This window comes from Neoarius graeffei, chromosome 5 (assembly GCF_027579695.1).
Source record: "Neoarius graeffei isolate fNeoGra1 chromosome 5, fNeoGra1.pri, whole genome shotgun sequence".
NCBI classification, from domain to species: Eukaryota; Metazoa; Chordata; class Actinopteri; order Siluriformes; family Ariidae; genus Neoarius; species Neoarius graeffei.
The window spans coordinates 9,051,412-9,068,853 of NC_083573.1; the positions used below are offsets into that span (position 1 = coordinate 9,051,412).

Genomic DNA, 17,442 nt, shown 5'->3' on the forward strand with positions numbered 1-17,442 from the left:
AAAACATAGCTAATGTAAGAAATATGCTAACCCTGCATGCCGTTATAGTGTATATATACACTTTTTTCATAATGTTTTTAGTCATTTTATTTATAGGCACTTCATTAGCAATTGTATAAAAATTCATTTTCAAACTCAAAATGAAAAAGGCTGTATTAATAAAGACTGTTATTCTTACTAACTCACCAAACATAGCTGAGATATGCAAATTATTGATGAGAAAAAAAAAGAAGGGTGTATTTTTCAATTTTGAATACAGACAGACTGAGCCTGAAGCCATATCTCATTTGCATGAAGCACATTTATGTGATAATGAAATTAAACTGGATTTCTTGTTTCAAAGCAAATTTATATCTTCACATCACATCATTAAAAAGAAGTTTTTACCATCCGAGATTTTGGGGACGCTAATTTTGACAAGATCGCCGCCTAGATTCAGTGCTTCAGGTTAAGAAATGAACGAGTTTGGAATTGTCATGATCATCAAGATGGTACATCATCTTCTCTTCTTCAGAGCATTGGGTTTCGATTCATTAGATGCCAATATTGCAAGGCGCAACACACGATCCGGCGTACATTAGTCCGTCTTGTGTCTCTTGGATGGCCGTTCTTCGGTCTCCTCCTTTTTGTTCTCTCTGTTGGTGCTGTAACTCGGGGGAAATGCTTCCAGCAGGGAGGGCTGAATCTGACTGGCGACAGCATACGCCCATAAGCACAGCTCCACCTTATGAGGAGTCCAATCATTCTGTTTGTCTGCTGAGAGAGAAGAATCAACATCTTTGTATGTAATTAACTGAAACTGCGAAAGTGCTCTGCTTCTAGTTAGTGCTGCCAATGTGCCCCTGATGACGTTTAATCTGAACATCAGAAATCAAGAATTTACACAGTGACGAAAAGCTGCAGTATCTGCCATTTTTTGTTGCCAATATCATCAGTACACAATGCTTTCTGGAGAAGTTCTCTACTGGAAAACTACTCATCGCTCCTAAGCATTCCAATCTTAGAAACCTCTCTTGAGCTAATAACCACCAATTCAGCTTCCCCAGGATGACCTGGTGATGGGGGGGGGGGACAAACAACACAAGACTCAAGCAAGCAAGACTCTGAATTCAGAGGTTGTTGGGCTTACCAATAAACACTGGGCTCTTTGATTGCTTGCTGTAGTTGGTCTAAAATTGCCACTTTGTGTTTATTTCATCTTAACTCACCTTATTGGTTTCTCCACTTGGCGCAATACAACTGACCAACATTCTGGATCTCGTCGGGTAGTTATGATGGAACACAATCCGTTATTTTTCCAGAAACAACAACTGAAAAAAGACGAAAACATTGCACAAAAATATCTCATAGTTGTTTCCCTGTAGGGGAAACAGGAGGCTGAACTGGAGGGAGTGGAGTTGAAGATGCTGAGATTTTCACTGGGAGTGACAGAGTTGGACAGGATTAGAAACGAGAATATTAGAGAGACAGCACATGTAGGACCCTCCACCGGATCATCACCTTGTCGTGGTATGGGGGCTTGCGTGTCTCAATGACCCTGAGAGCTGTGCCATAGGTTCAATCATATCGGACAGGTCGAGGGGTAGAGACCAGACTAAAATGATCCCTGGTCCTCTAGGTTGGGCATAGGGCTAACAACCGCATCCCGTAAAAACTCCTATTTTTACAGAAACAGCAATAGAAAGACCAACAAACTCTACTGGGTGCGATGGGCTTCCAGAGTCACTGCAAGAGACTCGTATGGTTGTCAGTGGTGAAAACTATGAAGAAGCCACTGACAGGAGGATGGAAGTTCGGAGTGCCAAAACCAAGATAGGACTCTGGAATCGAGGCAAGCCAAAGAACACTTGGCTCAGAACAGTTGAGGGAGAGATGAAGACATGGCAGCACACATGGGGTACCATCCAGATGCTGGCCCGGAACAAACAGGAGTGGAGGACTTTCATTGCTGCCCTACATGCCAGTCGGAATAATGGGCGATAAGCTAAAACACGTAGGACGGCTTGAAGACAAAGTGAGAGGTGAGATTGGGATGGTTTGGACATGTACCAGAGAGGAGACATCCAGGGTATATTGGGAAAAGAATGCTGGAGATGGAGTTGCCAGGTAGAAGGAAGAGCAAAGATGAGATTTATGGATGTGATGAAGGAGGACATGAGGACGGTTGGTGCGACAGAAAAAGATACAGAGGACAGGAGGAGATGGAGGGACATTATCTGCTGTGGTGACCCCTAACAGGAACAACCAGAAGAAGAAGAAGAAGTTGTTTCCTTGTAGGCAAATATGATGATGATGATGATGATGGAGTCTCCCGCCAGGCCGACCGATGAGTAGGCAATCAAGCTATTTGTTCATGTGAGTCCGCATGTGGGAGTGTTGAGACATGGGACATAGGACATGCCTAATACCTGACCAGCACAAGTGACTTTTTATGGTGAGAAGAGGTTGTGGAGCCCTCTTCCCACCCTCTCGCCAGCCGAAGCTTACAGGTCCCACAGGTGCATAGTATGCCACGTGTGGAATAACCTCAGCTAGTGCAGCTTTATTTTCAGAGTATCCGTCTCCTAGAAGGACTTCCGACCAAGGATATAGGGCTCCTTCTACCCTTTCACGGGTTTGGAATCAGGGTTTACCTTCCCCTAGACGGACTGCCTGCCAAGGCTAAGGAGCTCTGTCTGCCTGTGCTGTTCACCCTTAGCTGGGGGTCTGGTTCGTGGGCATCAGGGCGTATCCACACGCCAGTGGGCCAAGCATGCTGCATGTCTGGGGGCCAGACCTCCTCCGAGCTCCTTGCAGTTTAGCCTGGGGCCTTGCGGTGCCCAGTTTCCGTCTGTAGCCACGTGGAGATACTGCATCGGACTTGCTGTGGAGAGGCTACGTACTGGCAGGAGACACTTATGCACTCGGCTCTCTTTTTACAATGCTGCGTAGCCGCGAGGGCTGAAAGCGAGAGGTGGCAAGCACACTAGCGCTACGCCTACGCACGAGACCCATCACACATCCATTTACAGACAGGCAAATATGATGTACTGTACTGATCTGACGTACCTACCAAGAGTCCTGATAAGGTAGTGCTTTTCATAAATGCAGGACTTACTGTATCTACAGCTAGTCATGTGACTTACAAGCATCTTTCATTTGACCAAATGTAAAGATGCTGATTTTTGTTTGACTTTTTAAATTCACCAGCTATACCGTATTTGTTATCCATTTCTGGTGAAGCCATGGCCTAATGGTTAGAGAAGCAGCTTTAGGACCCAAAGGCTGCTGGTTTGATTTCCTGGACCAGCAGGAATGGCTGAAGTGCCCTTAAGCAAGGCACTGAACCCCCAACTGCCTCCAGGCTGCTCTGAGTATGTTGTACATCACTCTGGATAAGAGCTTCTGCTAAATACCCGTAACGGAATGTTATATTTTCGGCCCAAAACAAGATTTCTTAAACTGCTAATGTTTTCAGCTGAAGTTCCTCATATGTAAAAATAAACCACTGTTAAATATCGTAAATACTTGTTGACAAGTTTTCATGTCATTAAAGAATCTTATTTTAATGATCACGTCTGGCTAAAATCTCAGCTTTCAAGTCACGAAACCAGAGGAAACTAAGATGTTAGAACTGCGATAGGAGTAGTTTCAGTTTCTGCTCCTTCATTAAACTGCTTAATGTGGTGTTTGAGATTTGCGTGTAATGATTTAGATATAGGCGAAACTGTTATGATTTATGAGACTGTAGCTTTGAAGCATCAACGCAAAACCAAAGAATTAATCTTCTATATTTGATGTAAGGAGGAAGACTGTGCTTGATCGCTGGACGTTACCTTTGTTGAGCTGGCGTGTTTTGCGCAGTATTTCCTCCAAAAAGAGAGAGAAGTGCTTAGCTGTGTACTGAACCGGTCTCAGCTTGGCGACGCTCTCGACGACCTCATCAGCCATGAAGGCGACTTCTCCAGGAGCTCCTGCTGCTAATACAGCTACAGAAAACGAGACAGATCAATTTTGCGTTTTCATTATTTCCTTTTATAGTCTACTCTCGCATACTTGCCTGATGCCGTAGCAGGTCCGAGCCCTTTGAGCGTGCTCAGCTCTGCGATTGCTGATCGGACGTCAGGAAGGACCGCAAATGCCTTCTTGGTGCAGCAAAGCACCGCCTCCTCGCTGTTTGAGCCAATCAGCTGCTTGAGCCGGGGACGGAACTTCCCCCTCTGTGAGAGGCAGGGGAACCAGTTTGGGCCGTATTTAGAGTTGGATCAATATTTATACAGGGAAAGTTTCTTGCGTTCAGAATCGGGTTACGCACGATTTTTGCTTGAGCTGATTCTCTAGGCTCTCTATTCAGATTATTCAAACGACCTGCATGTACCGTAGTTCGCTAAGATTTTCTTGCGTAGAAGTGTCAGAGACAGGGTTTTTCAATTACATCTAGCCCACTGCTTTTATACACAAGCACTCGCCTTGAAATCGAACAAAATCAGGGATAGAAAATATGGACTTAAAAAAGGATCTCAAGGCTTTCTTTTCAAATATAATACAACGCAAGATAAAAACAAGACATAATAGCGATGTGAACAAGTTCTGGTATCAGCACATGACTACACACAGTCCTGAATATGGAGGAGCGTAGAATGCTCACACCTTCACCCATCATGGATAATGAAGTTATTCTATTAGAAGGTGCATTACTGAGTGCAGATATTAGTGTTTTTGTTTTTTTCAGCGTATACTCACGGTTAATTTCCACTCCATGAGTTTGACCAATTCGGGGTGCGTCAAAGAACGCTCTGTCCGAGCTAAAATGGCTGCTGGAAGCTCCTCCTGATACCTGAACGGTTGCATGTATTTGATATACAATTAGTATATTAGTACTATTTTGTGAAATGTATTTTTTCTTGTGTATGCAGCTGAGTTATACCATTTCTCTAATTCCAACAGTTTCGTTGAACTCTTCTTCTTCTTCTCAGCAGCCTTTGCATCCACCACAGCCCAGTATTTCGCATAAATTCCTCTCCATACAGCCGGATCCTCACATTGGAACAGACGCTCGCCTCCAGACATAACGAAACGCTGAGAAAAGAAGAAAGAACGATTCACGGTATTCAATTGCATTTTTATTTGTATGCCGTTTCTAACATTCGACGTTGTCATAAAGCAGCTTTCGAGAAATCTGAAGAGACTCGGTTTGGCTTGGCGGCAGTATTAGCATGAAGTTTGGACCTTTGGAAGATGATCCGTTTGAGCAGTGTGTACAGATGAGGAGGGAAGACAGCTGGACGGACAAAAAGACTAAAGCACTGCTGCATCGCTCTCTTTACAGATGAAGAGCTGAAGTGAACTGACTCCATTGTAGGCACTGTGGAAACCATTCATGAAAGCAAATGTAAAACAGACCACCAGGTCAATGAAAGATGATCATTCTTTAATAATAAGTGCAATTTATATAGCGCCTTTCACAAACCCAAAGACGCTTTACACAGGAGTTACCAAAAAAAAAAAAAGCCACACTAGAAAGAGTAGTGTGAGGTAAAGAGAAAAGTTTTCAAGTTAGCTTTAAAGGAAGAGAGAGTGGAACAGTCACGAAGCGATTGTGGTAACGAGTTCCAAAGTTTAGGAGCAGCAACACTGAATGATCTGCCATCCATAGATGCCAGTTTAAAATGTTGGACAGCCAGAAGTCCACAGACAGAAGGCCTGAGGGAGCGGCAGGGACAGTACAAATGAATTAGCTCACAGAGATAGGAAGGGGCGAAACCATGAAGAGCTTTATAGGTTAAAAGCAAGATTTTGTATTTGATCCGAGAAATAACTGGCAACCAGTGCAGTTGCTGTAAAACAGGAGTGATGTGAACAGTGCGCTTGGTGAGTGTGAGGACTCTAGCTGCTGAGTTTTGGATGGACTGCAGGCGATTGAGCAATGTGGCAGGGAGACCATAGAAGAGAGAATTGCAGTAGTCAAGACGAGAAAAGATAAACACATTGACCAACACTTTGGCATCAGTTTCCAAGAGAAAAGGGCGGAGACGTGCAATATTGCGGAGGTGAAAGAAAGCATTCTTAGTAATGAGTTTAAGATGGGGTTCAAACGTAAGGGTGGAGTCAAAGAGAACTCCAAGGTTTTTTATAACTTGGGAAGGACTAATAGACACACCATCAACATCAATAGTAAAACTGGAGAAGTTCAGAACCTGTCTTTTGGTACCTACTAATAGAACCTCCGTTTTGTTAGCATTAAGTTTAAGGCAGTTCTTATGCAGCCATTGCTTAAGGTCAGTGACGCAGCTGAACAGAGGCTATGGAAGGGGAGATAGTGATGTAGATTTGAATGTCATCAGCATAACAATGAAAGTTAAGGCCATGGTTACGGATAATCTGCCCTATAGAGATCTTGCAGTCACGTGACCAGAAAGTACACAACCGCCATCTTGTTGGTCAAAAACACCGCTGAATACTGCTGCACTCGTGTACAGAATGGATCAATTTCAACCGACAGACTACACGGCTCATTTTTCTAATGAACAGATAACTAGATACATGTCTAAAATAAACGATCTACAGATTAGTGACCCTTATCGATTACCAGACGGAGTTTTCACGACCGGATTTTGAACTGCCAGCGGAATACCCGGACGTGTATAATTACCTCATTAACTTTCCCTCGCTGTTCAGTGGTGAAGCACTGCGTGCTTATAAATCTCTGGACAGTTATCTTTACAGAAATTCAGGATTTGTCAGCGACTCAGATGTGGCATCTTGTAAACAAGAATCCTCATTGGATGGGTAAGTCACTTAAGTATTGAGTATAGCACTGACCAGCTGATTATAGAATAGAATAAGGTAATTCCAGCTGTAATTCCAAATCGTCCGTCTTGTTTACATGGATCTGGCGTTGGAGAGGTAGAGGCTTGGCAGTGGAGATTTGAGTGGCTGTTTTCTGAGCTTAGTCAACAGGCCGGCTCTGCCTGCAGCCTCGCTTTTGCTTCCTCTCCCGACGCCGCCTCCTTCGCTTTGCTTCCGATAACAATCCACGGAGACCCAGCTGGTCTCGCTATCTCGTCCGGAATATTGTGCATGCGATGGAAATCGCTACAAACCGTCATTTTCTGCTGGAAACCAATGTCCAGTAAGTCCATACGGTTGTAGTGGATATTGAAGTCCGGTACAGACGAACAACACGCAAAAATACACACAAAAAACATAAAAAACGTGCACAGGTAGGGAGAGCTTGTAGCCGCAGCCGTTGTAGTAGAATTGTATATAGTAGGGTTTTCCAGAAGAAAAGGTAGAAGTAGAAGGCGGAATATGGCGTTTGACCTACAAGATGGCGTCTGTCACAATCTGGATCGGCTGTGACGTCACATGCAAGTGCTCCATAGGAGAAACATATAATACAAAAAGAAGGGGACCGAGGACAGAACCCTGAGGCACACCTTGAGCAACAGTAGCAGGGGATGACTGATGAACACCTGACTGAAACCAGGCTAAAGCTAAGCCAGTAATACCGAAAGAAGATAATCTGGAAATGGTGTACCGTACAGTGTCAAAGGCAGCTGTGAGGCCCAAGAGAACAAGGCCGCTGAGATGAGCAGGAGGTTATTAACAAATTATTATTATTATTATTATTATTATTATTATTATTATTATTAATCAACACTTTTATACACTTCAAGGTATATGTTTTTATGACAGCTTAAATATTGATAGAAAATGTTGTACAGAGAAGAGTCATGTGTGAATGTCCTTCACCTCTTTGTTCAACTGGAAGGAGGGAAGAAAAAAAAAGCTGGACGAGTTTTGTGAACCTTATGTTGAAGCATAAAGCTGGTCTCAGATCAGAGTCTCATTCCAGTTGATTTGAAGCGCGACGACAGAGCGGAAGTTGAAGCTCGACACGATGGGTACACTTCCGGTGTGTTTAAGAAAAATATTTATTTTGAGACATTACATGAACACTATATTAAAAAATTATTATTATTATTATTATTACTATTATTATTATTAATGTAATTAATTAATTTTTATTTCTCCTTCTTTAGCTTTTATTCTGGAGTATCCGCGTGCTCGCCGTTCTGTCGTTTCTGTCTTCACACTGCTTCCCGTTTGTTTTGGAAAGGTCGGTTTCGCCGAATTATTTCATTTATCTCACTGACAAATAATTTATATTGCGAAAAAAAATTACAGACATTCATGTCGTCGACAGAGAAACACCGCGCTAGTTTGTTCTCACAGCCAAACTTTGCGGTATGCTAACTTACTTTTATTTATTATTGTTATTTTGCTGTTAGCTTGCTAGCTAACTCATAACGAATTGGGTGAAAGAATTGATTATTGGCTGTTAAACACTGCTTGAGAGCCGCTTGATGATTGGTGCGGTTTTTTTGAACAATGGACCAATCAGAGCCGTGATTAGAAATGAAATAACCATAATGATGGCTTGTGTGTAAATAGTAATAAATAGTGTTTTTATTATCTGTTTTTATCGTCAGCGTTTGGATTAGGAATGACGTGCAAGAAAAGACACGAATGATAATAAATAGAAATAAATGTTCATAAATAGGAATAAATAGCATTGTTTACGAGAGGTGCTACCTGACAGAGACCTGACGATTCAATATTACACTGATATCGAGTTGCCGATTCGATACCTTTTGCTTATAGAAACGCGATATATACAGCTATATACAATTATCGACACCTTAACGATTTTTAGGCCGTCGCAAAAGTAGAAAAGACTTGCAATACGTCAATTGTGCATGAATAATTCTTCAAACTTCCACTGGAAAAAAAAAAAAGAGTTGATTCCCGATGACATAGGTGGTGTTTACATTAGACCGTATCCGTATCGTTTTCGTTGCAGATGCACTGTTCGTGCACATTAAAACGCCGGGAAACGACTCCACAGGCGGAACAGTTTGAATCCGCCAGGGCCCACGTATTCAACCCAGTTCGTATCTGATCCGGTGCTGTGTAAACATTGAGGAACGAGGATACGCAGTGCTGAGCTCTAGCTGACGTCGTTATTGGACAACGTCACTGTGACATCCACCTTCCTGATTCGCTGGCGTTGGTCATGCCACGTTGGTCATGTGAATGAGCAATACAGGAAGTGTGTTGAGGAAGTCATTAAGTGAATGAGCAATAAAAGTGTGTTGGTTACCGTAGCACTAAGGCTACGTTTACATTAGACCGTATCTGTCTCGTTTTCTTCGCGGATGCACTGTCCGTTTACATTAAACCGCCTGGAAACGCCAGGAAACGGGAATCCGCCAGCGTCCACGTATTCAATCCAGATCGTGTCTGGTCCGGTGCTGTGTAAACATTGAGAATACGCGGATACGCTGTGCTGAGCTCTAGCTGGCGTCGTCATTGGACAACGTCACTGTGACATCCACCTTCCTGACTCGCTGGCGTTGGTCATGTGACGCGACTGCTGAAAAACAGCGCGGACTTCCGCCTTGTATCGCCTTTCATTAAAGAGTATAAAAGTATGAAAATACTGCAAATACTGATGCAAATACTGCCCATTGTGTAGTTATGATTGTCTTTAGGCTTGCCATCCTTCCACGTGCAAGTGGTAAGTGATCTGCGCTGGGATCACACACACAGCGGCTCAGTCCCGAATCGCGGCTTGTTCACTTCACTCGCGCGCTCTGTGAGCTGCGCAGGGCTGGAGTGCGCACCCTCCAGAGGGCACTCGCTGTTCAGGGTGGAGTGATTTGGAGCGCAGGATGCCTGCGGAGCCGAGCGTATCCGTGTATTGGTGTTGCTATGTGCACGCACATCGTGTATTGGTGTTGCTGTGTGCACACTAATCGTTTTAAAAACGTTAATCTGATGATCCGCTGATACGGTCTAATGTAAACATGGGCTAAATAGTCTTGTTGTAATCGCAAAAAACAGCCGTTCTGCGAGGTGAAGAGTGTACCGAACACTGTTAGATCCTTCTAGCATAAACACGAAGGCCATACACGGTGTAAAAAAGGCGTCATTGTAGTACCAGTACCGCCGATAACAGACTGGCATACTTCATTTTTTACAACGACATCCTTCCACTTGCAAGTGGTGAGTGACTTGCGCATGCCCGATATGCACTGGGATCATGTGACGTGCCGTCTAATTAGTCATGTGATTAGCGTATCCGTGTATTGGCGTTGCTGTGTGCACGGGGAACGGTTTTGTTGCGGGCACAGAAATTGTGTGTGTGTACGCGAATCGTTTTAAAAACGTTAATCTGATGATCCGCTGATTCGAAATAATGTAAACAGGGCCTTAGTGTATCAGATCACGTGACACCGTTCCACAATTATCGACACCTTTGTCCGCAGTTATCGACATCCAGATGATTATTTATCCAAAAAAAAAACCCGGTATGTGGTATTAAGTTAACAAAACATAGTTTTTATTTAAAATTTGTTTTCCATCAACTTATATTTAGTACAAAATATATCAATGTGTGTGTTTACGTAAACGAGGAGGCAAGTCGAATGTTTGTAAACAAATGAGCTGATAATGTTTAACCTGCGTCCGAAAATCTTTTTGTATTTTCGTAGATCAGGTTTTGTTAATCATTCGTAGTCGTTTGTATTCATTTCTTAGTTTTGTCGTTTACCAGTAAATATCAACAGGCAATTGAGATTTGTAACGACATGAAAATTCAGGTCAAAGGTCGCATGCCATTCCTCGAACCAAAATATAAAATGTCTACTGATGTTGTAATACGTGGTCGATATTTACAACAAACTGCAAAAAAAAAAATTCTGAATGGACTCGAGAAATCTGAACATTTCAAGCGTGTCATTTTTTTTTTATATGCTCAGAATTTAGATCTGCTCGAATTCTATTTATTGCAATCGGATTCCATAAACATTCCGTTCTGTTATGAATGAGAAGAAAAATTATTAGAAATCACAGTGCTTTATTTATTTATTTATTTATTTATTTTTTAAAAAGTACTTCAACGATGTTACACAAAGATCGATCCATAACAGTTGTAAATGTCACTTAATCCCATAGGGGTGTCGATAATGGTGGACACCGGTGAAAGTGATCACGATTATCGACACCTCACGCACGTTTAGATACAAACCGGCGACTGTCGAATGAAAGAGTAAGAAACAAAGTCGGTTTCGACGAGGAGATCATGAAATATCGGTGAATTTGATGAGTAAAAACATCTCCGTGATCTTTCCACCATGCTTACCTGCGATGATAACGTCCGGGTTTTCGTCAAATTGCTGATCGTGTTCAAAAAAAAAATTCCATCTCAGGTAACGAGCTGCGTCATGAGATGACAAGATCAAAGGGTGAGGGCGGGGCTTCCGGTTGATTAATTAACCAATAATAACTGTTGTAGCTGAAACTCACCTTTTGTAAAATTATTTTTATTGGGAAACCTGAAAAGGTGTCGATTAATTGTTCACACACTACAAGGTTCATATGAACTTCATTTCGATAGGGGTGTGTATTAAAAACACGTGTAATCGTTGATATGAAGTTTTCTGTGAGCAGTTACGGTAAAGCTGGATCTTGTCTGGTTTCTCAGTAAAGTGCTTTTTAACGTCTTACTAGGGCTGTGCGATATGGGAAAAAAATGAATATCCCGATACATTTTCTCCATTTCACGATATCCGATATATATCTCGATATATTTAAATCTCCTCTAAAGGACCCCATGAAATCTAACTTTTACTGTTTTCACTACAATCCCTGCAGATTAAATCGCATTCTTGGTTAACTTTACAGGTGGTTTTCAACAACACATTTTAAATTTTCATGTTAGTGATTAATCACAATTGAATTGAAATAAGACTATTTTTATTCAACAAAGATGTGGCACAAACTGCAAAAACAATCTTGAAAATTGCAACAAAGGGGCAAAACAATACAGAGCTGCTCAGAGCTCAAACCAATAAAGTGCAAACTCAACACTGAGAAAGACATTTAGCCTAAATAAGAAAAGCGCTCTTTCATTAAATTATTTTAAAAAATAGAGCTCCAAGCTATTAACCTGACTACTGAGAACCACTGGAACATCCACAATAGAGAGAGAGATTGAGGGAGAGAAGAGAGAGATCTGCAAAACATCATTTTCCTCTTTGCACACTTTTGAACTGAATGTTTTCCGGCTCTGCCTCTCAGATGTGTATAATTCCGGCTGCTGCTTTTCGTGATGACAGTTTTTTTTTTTTTTTTTTGCACACTTTACAAACTGGCATTTGCTGTTGCACGTCCTCCTCGCGATATCCAAAAAAATGCCAGATGACTGACCCCTTACTAGTTCTTTTAGGAACCAATTCGTCCACTTCCATTTTTAATTTGTCGCTGAAATTGACAGAGCTTACACGGTAGACTGTGCAGCACCAGCGATTGCACGAACTGAGTCAGCGCTGTAAACCGGAACCAGGAAATCTTCCCGCCGGCAGTGTTGCCAGATACTGCTGACGTTTTCCAGCCCAAAATATGTTCAAAACGCACTTAAAACCGCCCAATCTGGCAACACAACCGAAACTAGAAAATCTTCCCGGAAGTTCCTTTCAGCACCGAGATGTCGCCCGGGATTGGTTGGCGAGTGCGTGACGTTATTGTTTTCTTTACCCTTAGGCAGCCTCTCACGTTACTGCCGGAGGGACAGAGAGATGTTTTAAACAAACACGAAACGAACGCAAGTCAGAAGATGACCATAAAATACTCGATAGTTACGATATAATAATTTTTATGTATCGCACACAGAATTTTCATCGATATATCGAGTATATTCGATATATCGCACAGCCCTACGTCTTACTAACTTCAAGAGAGAGAAATATAGAGAGGCTGGTGAGGGAAGGACTATTTATAGCAGCGATAGTGAAGTGAGAACAGATATAATAACTAACCCACCTTTCAGACGTTAAATAGAACTCGAGAAAGTCTGACATGTTTTGTGATGCGCAGGTTCTGAGAGCAACTCCCACTTCATGCCGTCATTGATTATTTTCCTAGAACAGCACACCTTGTCGTGGTTTATTATTATTATTATTACTTTTTTTTACATATGTCTTGTCTTGTGTCTCCTCAGCACATGCTGGTGTGTTATTTTGGAAGAGTTCACGAGGATGGCTGCAGCAGGACAGTGCGCAACATGACGCTGACGTCCCACGTGGTTTAGTCGTAAACTCGCATTGCACAAAATTCCAGTTCAGATACACGACCAAGTGGGTGTTTTAATGATCTAAAGTGTAGATTATTTCAGTTCTGAAGACTGTGCAATAAATCCACAAATCCTTGAGCAATCAGATTCTCACTTCTGCGCCGAGGACTGGAGTCTGCTTCACTCGTAAGTCTTTCGATAAATCCATCTTTTATCAGACGAGTGAATGTAGTGATTGAACTCCTCACTTTGGCTGATGTGAGCAGTAACACCACCACATAAGATCTATGGATTTGTTTTCCCAGAATGCCCATGTGCCTGCGTAAAGAAGAAGAAGAATCTTAATACAGGAGCTTAGCTGCGGCTTTTCGTCTGAAACGTGAGCGTGGGACAGTGACTCCCTGATTTGCACACCTACAACACACACGGGCGCAAAGTGTTTGTTTTTCACGTCTGACTTTATTCAACACACTTTAATCACTCTTTCTGCTCTAATGCACCTGATCCTGTTATTCAGGATATGACCATCACTTCTTCCCAAGCAAAAGTCCAAAACCAGCATTGTTAAACGTAGCCTGCCTTTCGGATTTTTCAAGTGGAGGTCGTAAAAAGAATTTTCCCTACCTGACACCCTGTTCTTTTTGTTTAGTGGACCGAAAGCGACTGAATTCGAATCACAGACTTTTATTATTTTTTGTTTGTTTTAAATAGAACAATTAATGAATTTATCTCTATGTGGCCCTAAATTCTCCGCTGTTTTTTCCTGCTTCACCATGACCCAATTCAAGATGCTACGTCATGCATCACGTGGTGGGCTTTCCCCGTTCGCGCAAGGCATCGTGGGATACAAATTTGAAACAGGAGAGAAAAATGGAGGGCGTGAGCGTGCGAGTGAAACGTGAAAGACCGACTACAGTAACGGAAAGCGAGAAGAAAAGATGTTCCGTTATATACGAAGGAAAGGACCAAACTAATAAATATCGGCGCTCAGCAAGCACCTCGCAAGGGCTCGACGTTATTTTTTTTTTTTTAGAAAAAACATGGAATAGTTATGAATTGCAACATAAAATGAAGATCACACATTAAGTTGAAGTTTGGTTATTGATTAAGTTTATTATTAAGTTTGGTTATTGGCTGTAACGGACAATAACAATTTTCTCCAAAATAGTTCCTCCTGCCTTAGTCGATTTTATTTCCATTTCACATGCATGCAGCTGTTGCAAAGTTCAGTGTGTTTGTGTCGAACTCTCTCAGACTGTAGGTTCATTACTCGATAATGTAGAAATCATAAAATAGAAATCTAACAGATTTTAATCAAGAAAGAAAATTTTAACAAAGTTTGTATGAAGAAAACAATAGGGTGCCAAAACTTTTGAACAGTACTGTTTGAGAATATTCATATCTAGGTTGAAAGAAAAAAAAAACACGCTGCGTCATGACAGACAGGATAATGTTTGAGTTTAAAATTATTGTTTTGCGTGTAGGTTGTGGATGTTTTATACAGACCTGGCAACCTTTCACTGAATCAGTGCAGCCGGCCTGTCATGACGCAGCGCTCTCTTTTTTTTTTTTTTTTTTTTTTTTTTTTAACCTAGAGGTGAATGATATAACAACAAAAAAAACCAAACGATATATAACAGAAACAAAGCTCCAGCTCTCTCTGTTCTGTTCTTTCAGGATTTATCGCACATGTCGCTGCTTGTTGTTTCACATGACATGAAGGCGCTAACTCGAATGCGAGCCAAAAAATAAAACGAGATTCTTAAGCAAACTCTTCCATCCTCACTTCTGACTTTCTGTTTTTGTCAAATACATTTTAAATACAATCGTGAATTTCTCTGGAGTTTTCAGGCTGAGCTCCTCTCCTCGTATTCTTTAACCGCTCATGTCCTCGTTGTTCTTGAAGCATTTGCTTCTATTTGTTAGCATTTTTCTTGATAGCGGGGAGACGGTAATGCCTTTTATCGATTTCTCTGTTTGAAGAAGCAAAAACGGCGCAAAAATTAACCAGATTGAAGACAGATGAAGCCTTGCTCGCATGAAAGACGGTGTCTGTCTGACCCCAGCTGTAATTATCGCGCGATGTCATGCACAAGGGGTCTATAAACAGTACGCGTACCATACTACTACAGCGGGGGGATATAAAATAACTTGCAAAGCAGTAAATGAAACCGAGACTAAGAAAACAGCCAAGACATAATGGTGGATCCGGAGTGAGGGACACTTTTAGGAACTGAAATAGGTCAGTCCATGAAATGGGGTTACCAAAATGTGACATAGAGGGAGTCACTTAAAACAATTTACAACTGAAAACAACTTATTTCCATGAAGCATTGACCATATAAGAAAATATAACATAGTTGTTAAGATAACTCCTGCTCTACAATGTATGATAAAATCCATAAATATTTACCCGGTTGCTAATGTAACAAGGACACGAACGCAACATGGTTTTAAGCGTAACTTTGCTGGACACGCTGATAATATCACCTACCTGCTCTTGCTGGCCGCCATTTTGATGCCATTGATAGCGACGAGAGCACGTGTTGTGGTGTGTGAGATCCCGCGAGAAGTTATCTCGCGTCAGTTCAGCTGACCTAGATTGAGTAAATAGGTCTCGCAGGTTGTGAACGAACCAGGAAGTGAGTGGACGCTAAGTTAGGATGTGAGAAAAAGCATAGATAATTTCTTTTATTGCCGTTTGTTTAAATTTCTTTCTACCTACATCGTTTTATAGTATATTCTTCTTTATATTAAAAACATCAATCATGATTTCAACTCGTTTTATCATTTTTTATAAGCCTGGTTTCTAACGTAACACGGTAGGACACCACAATGTTACGTTCACGACCTATTTTTAGTGGATGAATTCGAAGCTAAATAGTTTATAGAACCTTCTTAACTTTATTATGTGAGTGTAAAACTAAATTGCAAGTACCATGAAACTAATTTTATTGAAATTCTCAGAAAGTAATGAAGGTTTATTTAAGCTCAAAGTCAGCAGATATTCCATGTCACAAAAAACGTGTCATCCGTGTCCAGTCACAGGGGAAGAAAATGTTTCACATTTCTTTATTTCAAAAGAAAACTTCATTTTTTTTTTTTTTATTTTATTTCTTCAAACAATATTTATGGATAATCTGCTAAATATTTCTTTAAATCATGGAAATTAAAGATGAAATGATTATGTAAACCCGGACCAATGAAAAGTAACATCATTTCATGGACTGACCCAAATAAAAGATCAATTTTTGTGGTGCTAGTTCGTAATATATGCCCATTCCAACTTGCCTGGTCGGGCATGTCGGGGTCATATCCCACTTGCCCGAATGCATGTTTCACTTGCCCCGGGCAATCGGGCAGTCCTTAATGTCGAGCCCTGCCTTGGTGTGATCAGCTGTTCGTTTAGCGACAGAATGATGGAACTGTCAGTGCACGGTCAAAGGTAAACCTATAGATGGCAGTAATGCGACACTGTGGATGCCTGCTGCTGTAAAACCCAAAAGAAGAAGAAGAAGGTAAACATGCACACTGCACGAAGCGAGTGATTTCATGAGCGTTATTTGCTTTAATCCCCTCAAATTAAATAACTTCCCAGCCACAGAATGGTCTTTTTTTTTTTAAATATTGCAGAAGCAAACGTATCACAGTGACCGCATTTCAGAGGGAACTAAATTTCACTGATGTTATGAAAATGAAAGGCTGTCTAGTAGGGCTGCACGATTATGGAAAAAATGATAATCACGATTATCTTGATCAAAATTGTAATCACGATTATTAATCACGATTATTCTTGATGTTAGGGAAATCCCTTAAATTTTATTTCACTGTATTCAAACAAACAATATGAACAGCTTTCAGTGCAGAATGAAATTTAAAAGAGAAATTCTGATTTCCAAATGACAAATAAATGAAATTTATCCAAGAAATTATCAAAGGATGAAGGAACTGAAAACTCAATTGCAACTATTACATAGCATTATACTGAGGCCTACAAGTTTTTAGCTAGAAAGACCAGCCCATCAACATGCTCTGGCTTTAAACATGAGCGAAGGCAGGTCACAACATTGCCTCCAGTGCTAAATACGCTCAATCTGTTACCTACTCTCACGCTATCACCCCTTGAAGAAGATACCGCCAGTGTTGCCAGACACTGCTGACGTTTCCCAGCCCAAAATATGTTCAAACCCGCCAAAATGCACTTAAAACCACCCAATCTGGCAACACTGGATACCGCTGCACTGAAGCTCTGCGCACTTGGCTTGCTTGCTTATTTAGGCGGAGTAATGAAACCTTACATGCGTCGGTTCGCCCCCTAATGGTTT

General features: G+C 41.4%; 2 protein-coding genes across 8 annotated transcripts in view; one reads left to right on the top strand and one right to left on the bottom strand.

Moving 5' to 3' along the window:
- Nucleotides 1–281: 281 nt before the first annotated feature.
- Nucleotides 282–7,920, bottom strand: zgc:112496 (uncharacterized protein LOC541336 homolog). Of its 4 annotated transcripts, none has more exons than XM_060921161.1 (6): nt 7,735–7,920; nt 4,907–5,058; nt 4,723–4,816; nt 4,040–4,199; nt 3,816–3,968; nt 282–753 (listed from the first exon to the last, which is right to left on the bottom strand). In XM_060921161.1, the coding sequence occupies exons 2-6, from the start codon at nt 5,047–5,049 to the stop codon at nt 578–580; spliced, it is 726 nt and encodes a 241-aa protein (XP_060777144.1). In that variant the 5' UTR covers nt 5,050–5,058; nt 7,735–7,920; the 3' UTR covers nt 282–577. The 4 variants fall into 4 exon arrangements, with proteins under 4 accessions (XP_060777144.1, XP_060777141.1, XP_060777143.1 ...); XM_060921158.1 differs by having other exon boundaries at nt 282–756; nt 7,735–7,914; XM_060921160.1 differs by lacking the exon at nt 7,735–7,920 and adding an exon at nt 6,632–7,135 and having other exon boundaries at nt 282–756.
- A 154-nt stretch (nt 7,921–8,074) lies between these two features.
- wdr24 (WD repeat domain 24) overlaps nt 8,075–17,442 on the top strand; it is a 47,949-nt gene continuing 38,581 nt past the window's right edge. For 2 of the 4 annotated variants that reach the window (XM_060921153.1, XM_060921156.1), the window contains exons 1-3: nt 8,075–8,229; nt 13,046–13,303; nt 13,423–13,496. The gene's annotated coding sequence lies outside the window, so the exon portion shown is untranslated. Of the gene's footprint in view, nt 8,230–13,045; nt 13,304–13,422; nt 13,497–14,726; nt 16,636–17,442 lie in introns of those variants that run through there. The other 2 variants (XM_060921154.1, XM_060921155.1) reach the window with 2 other exon arrangements.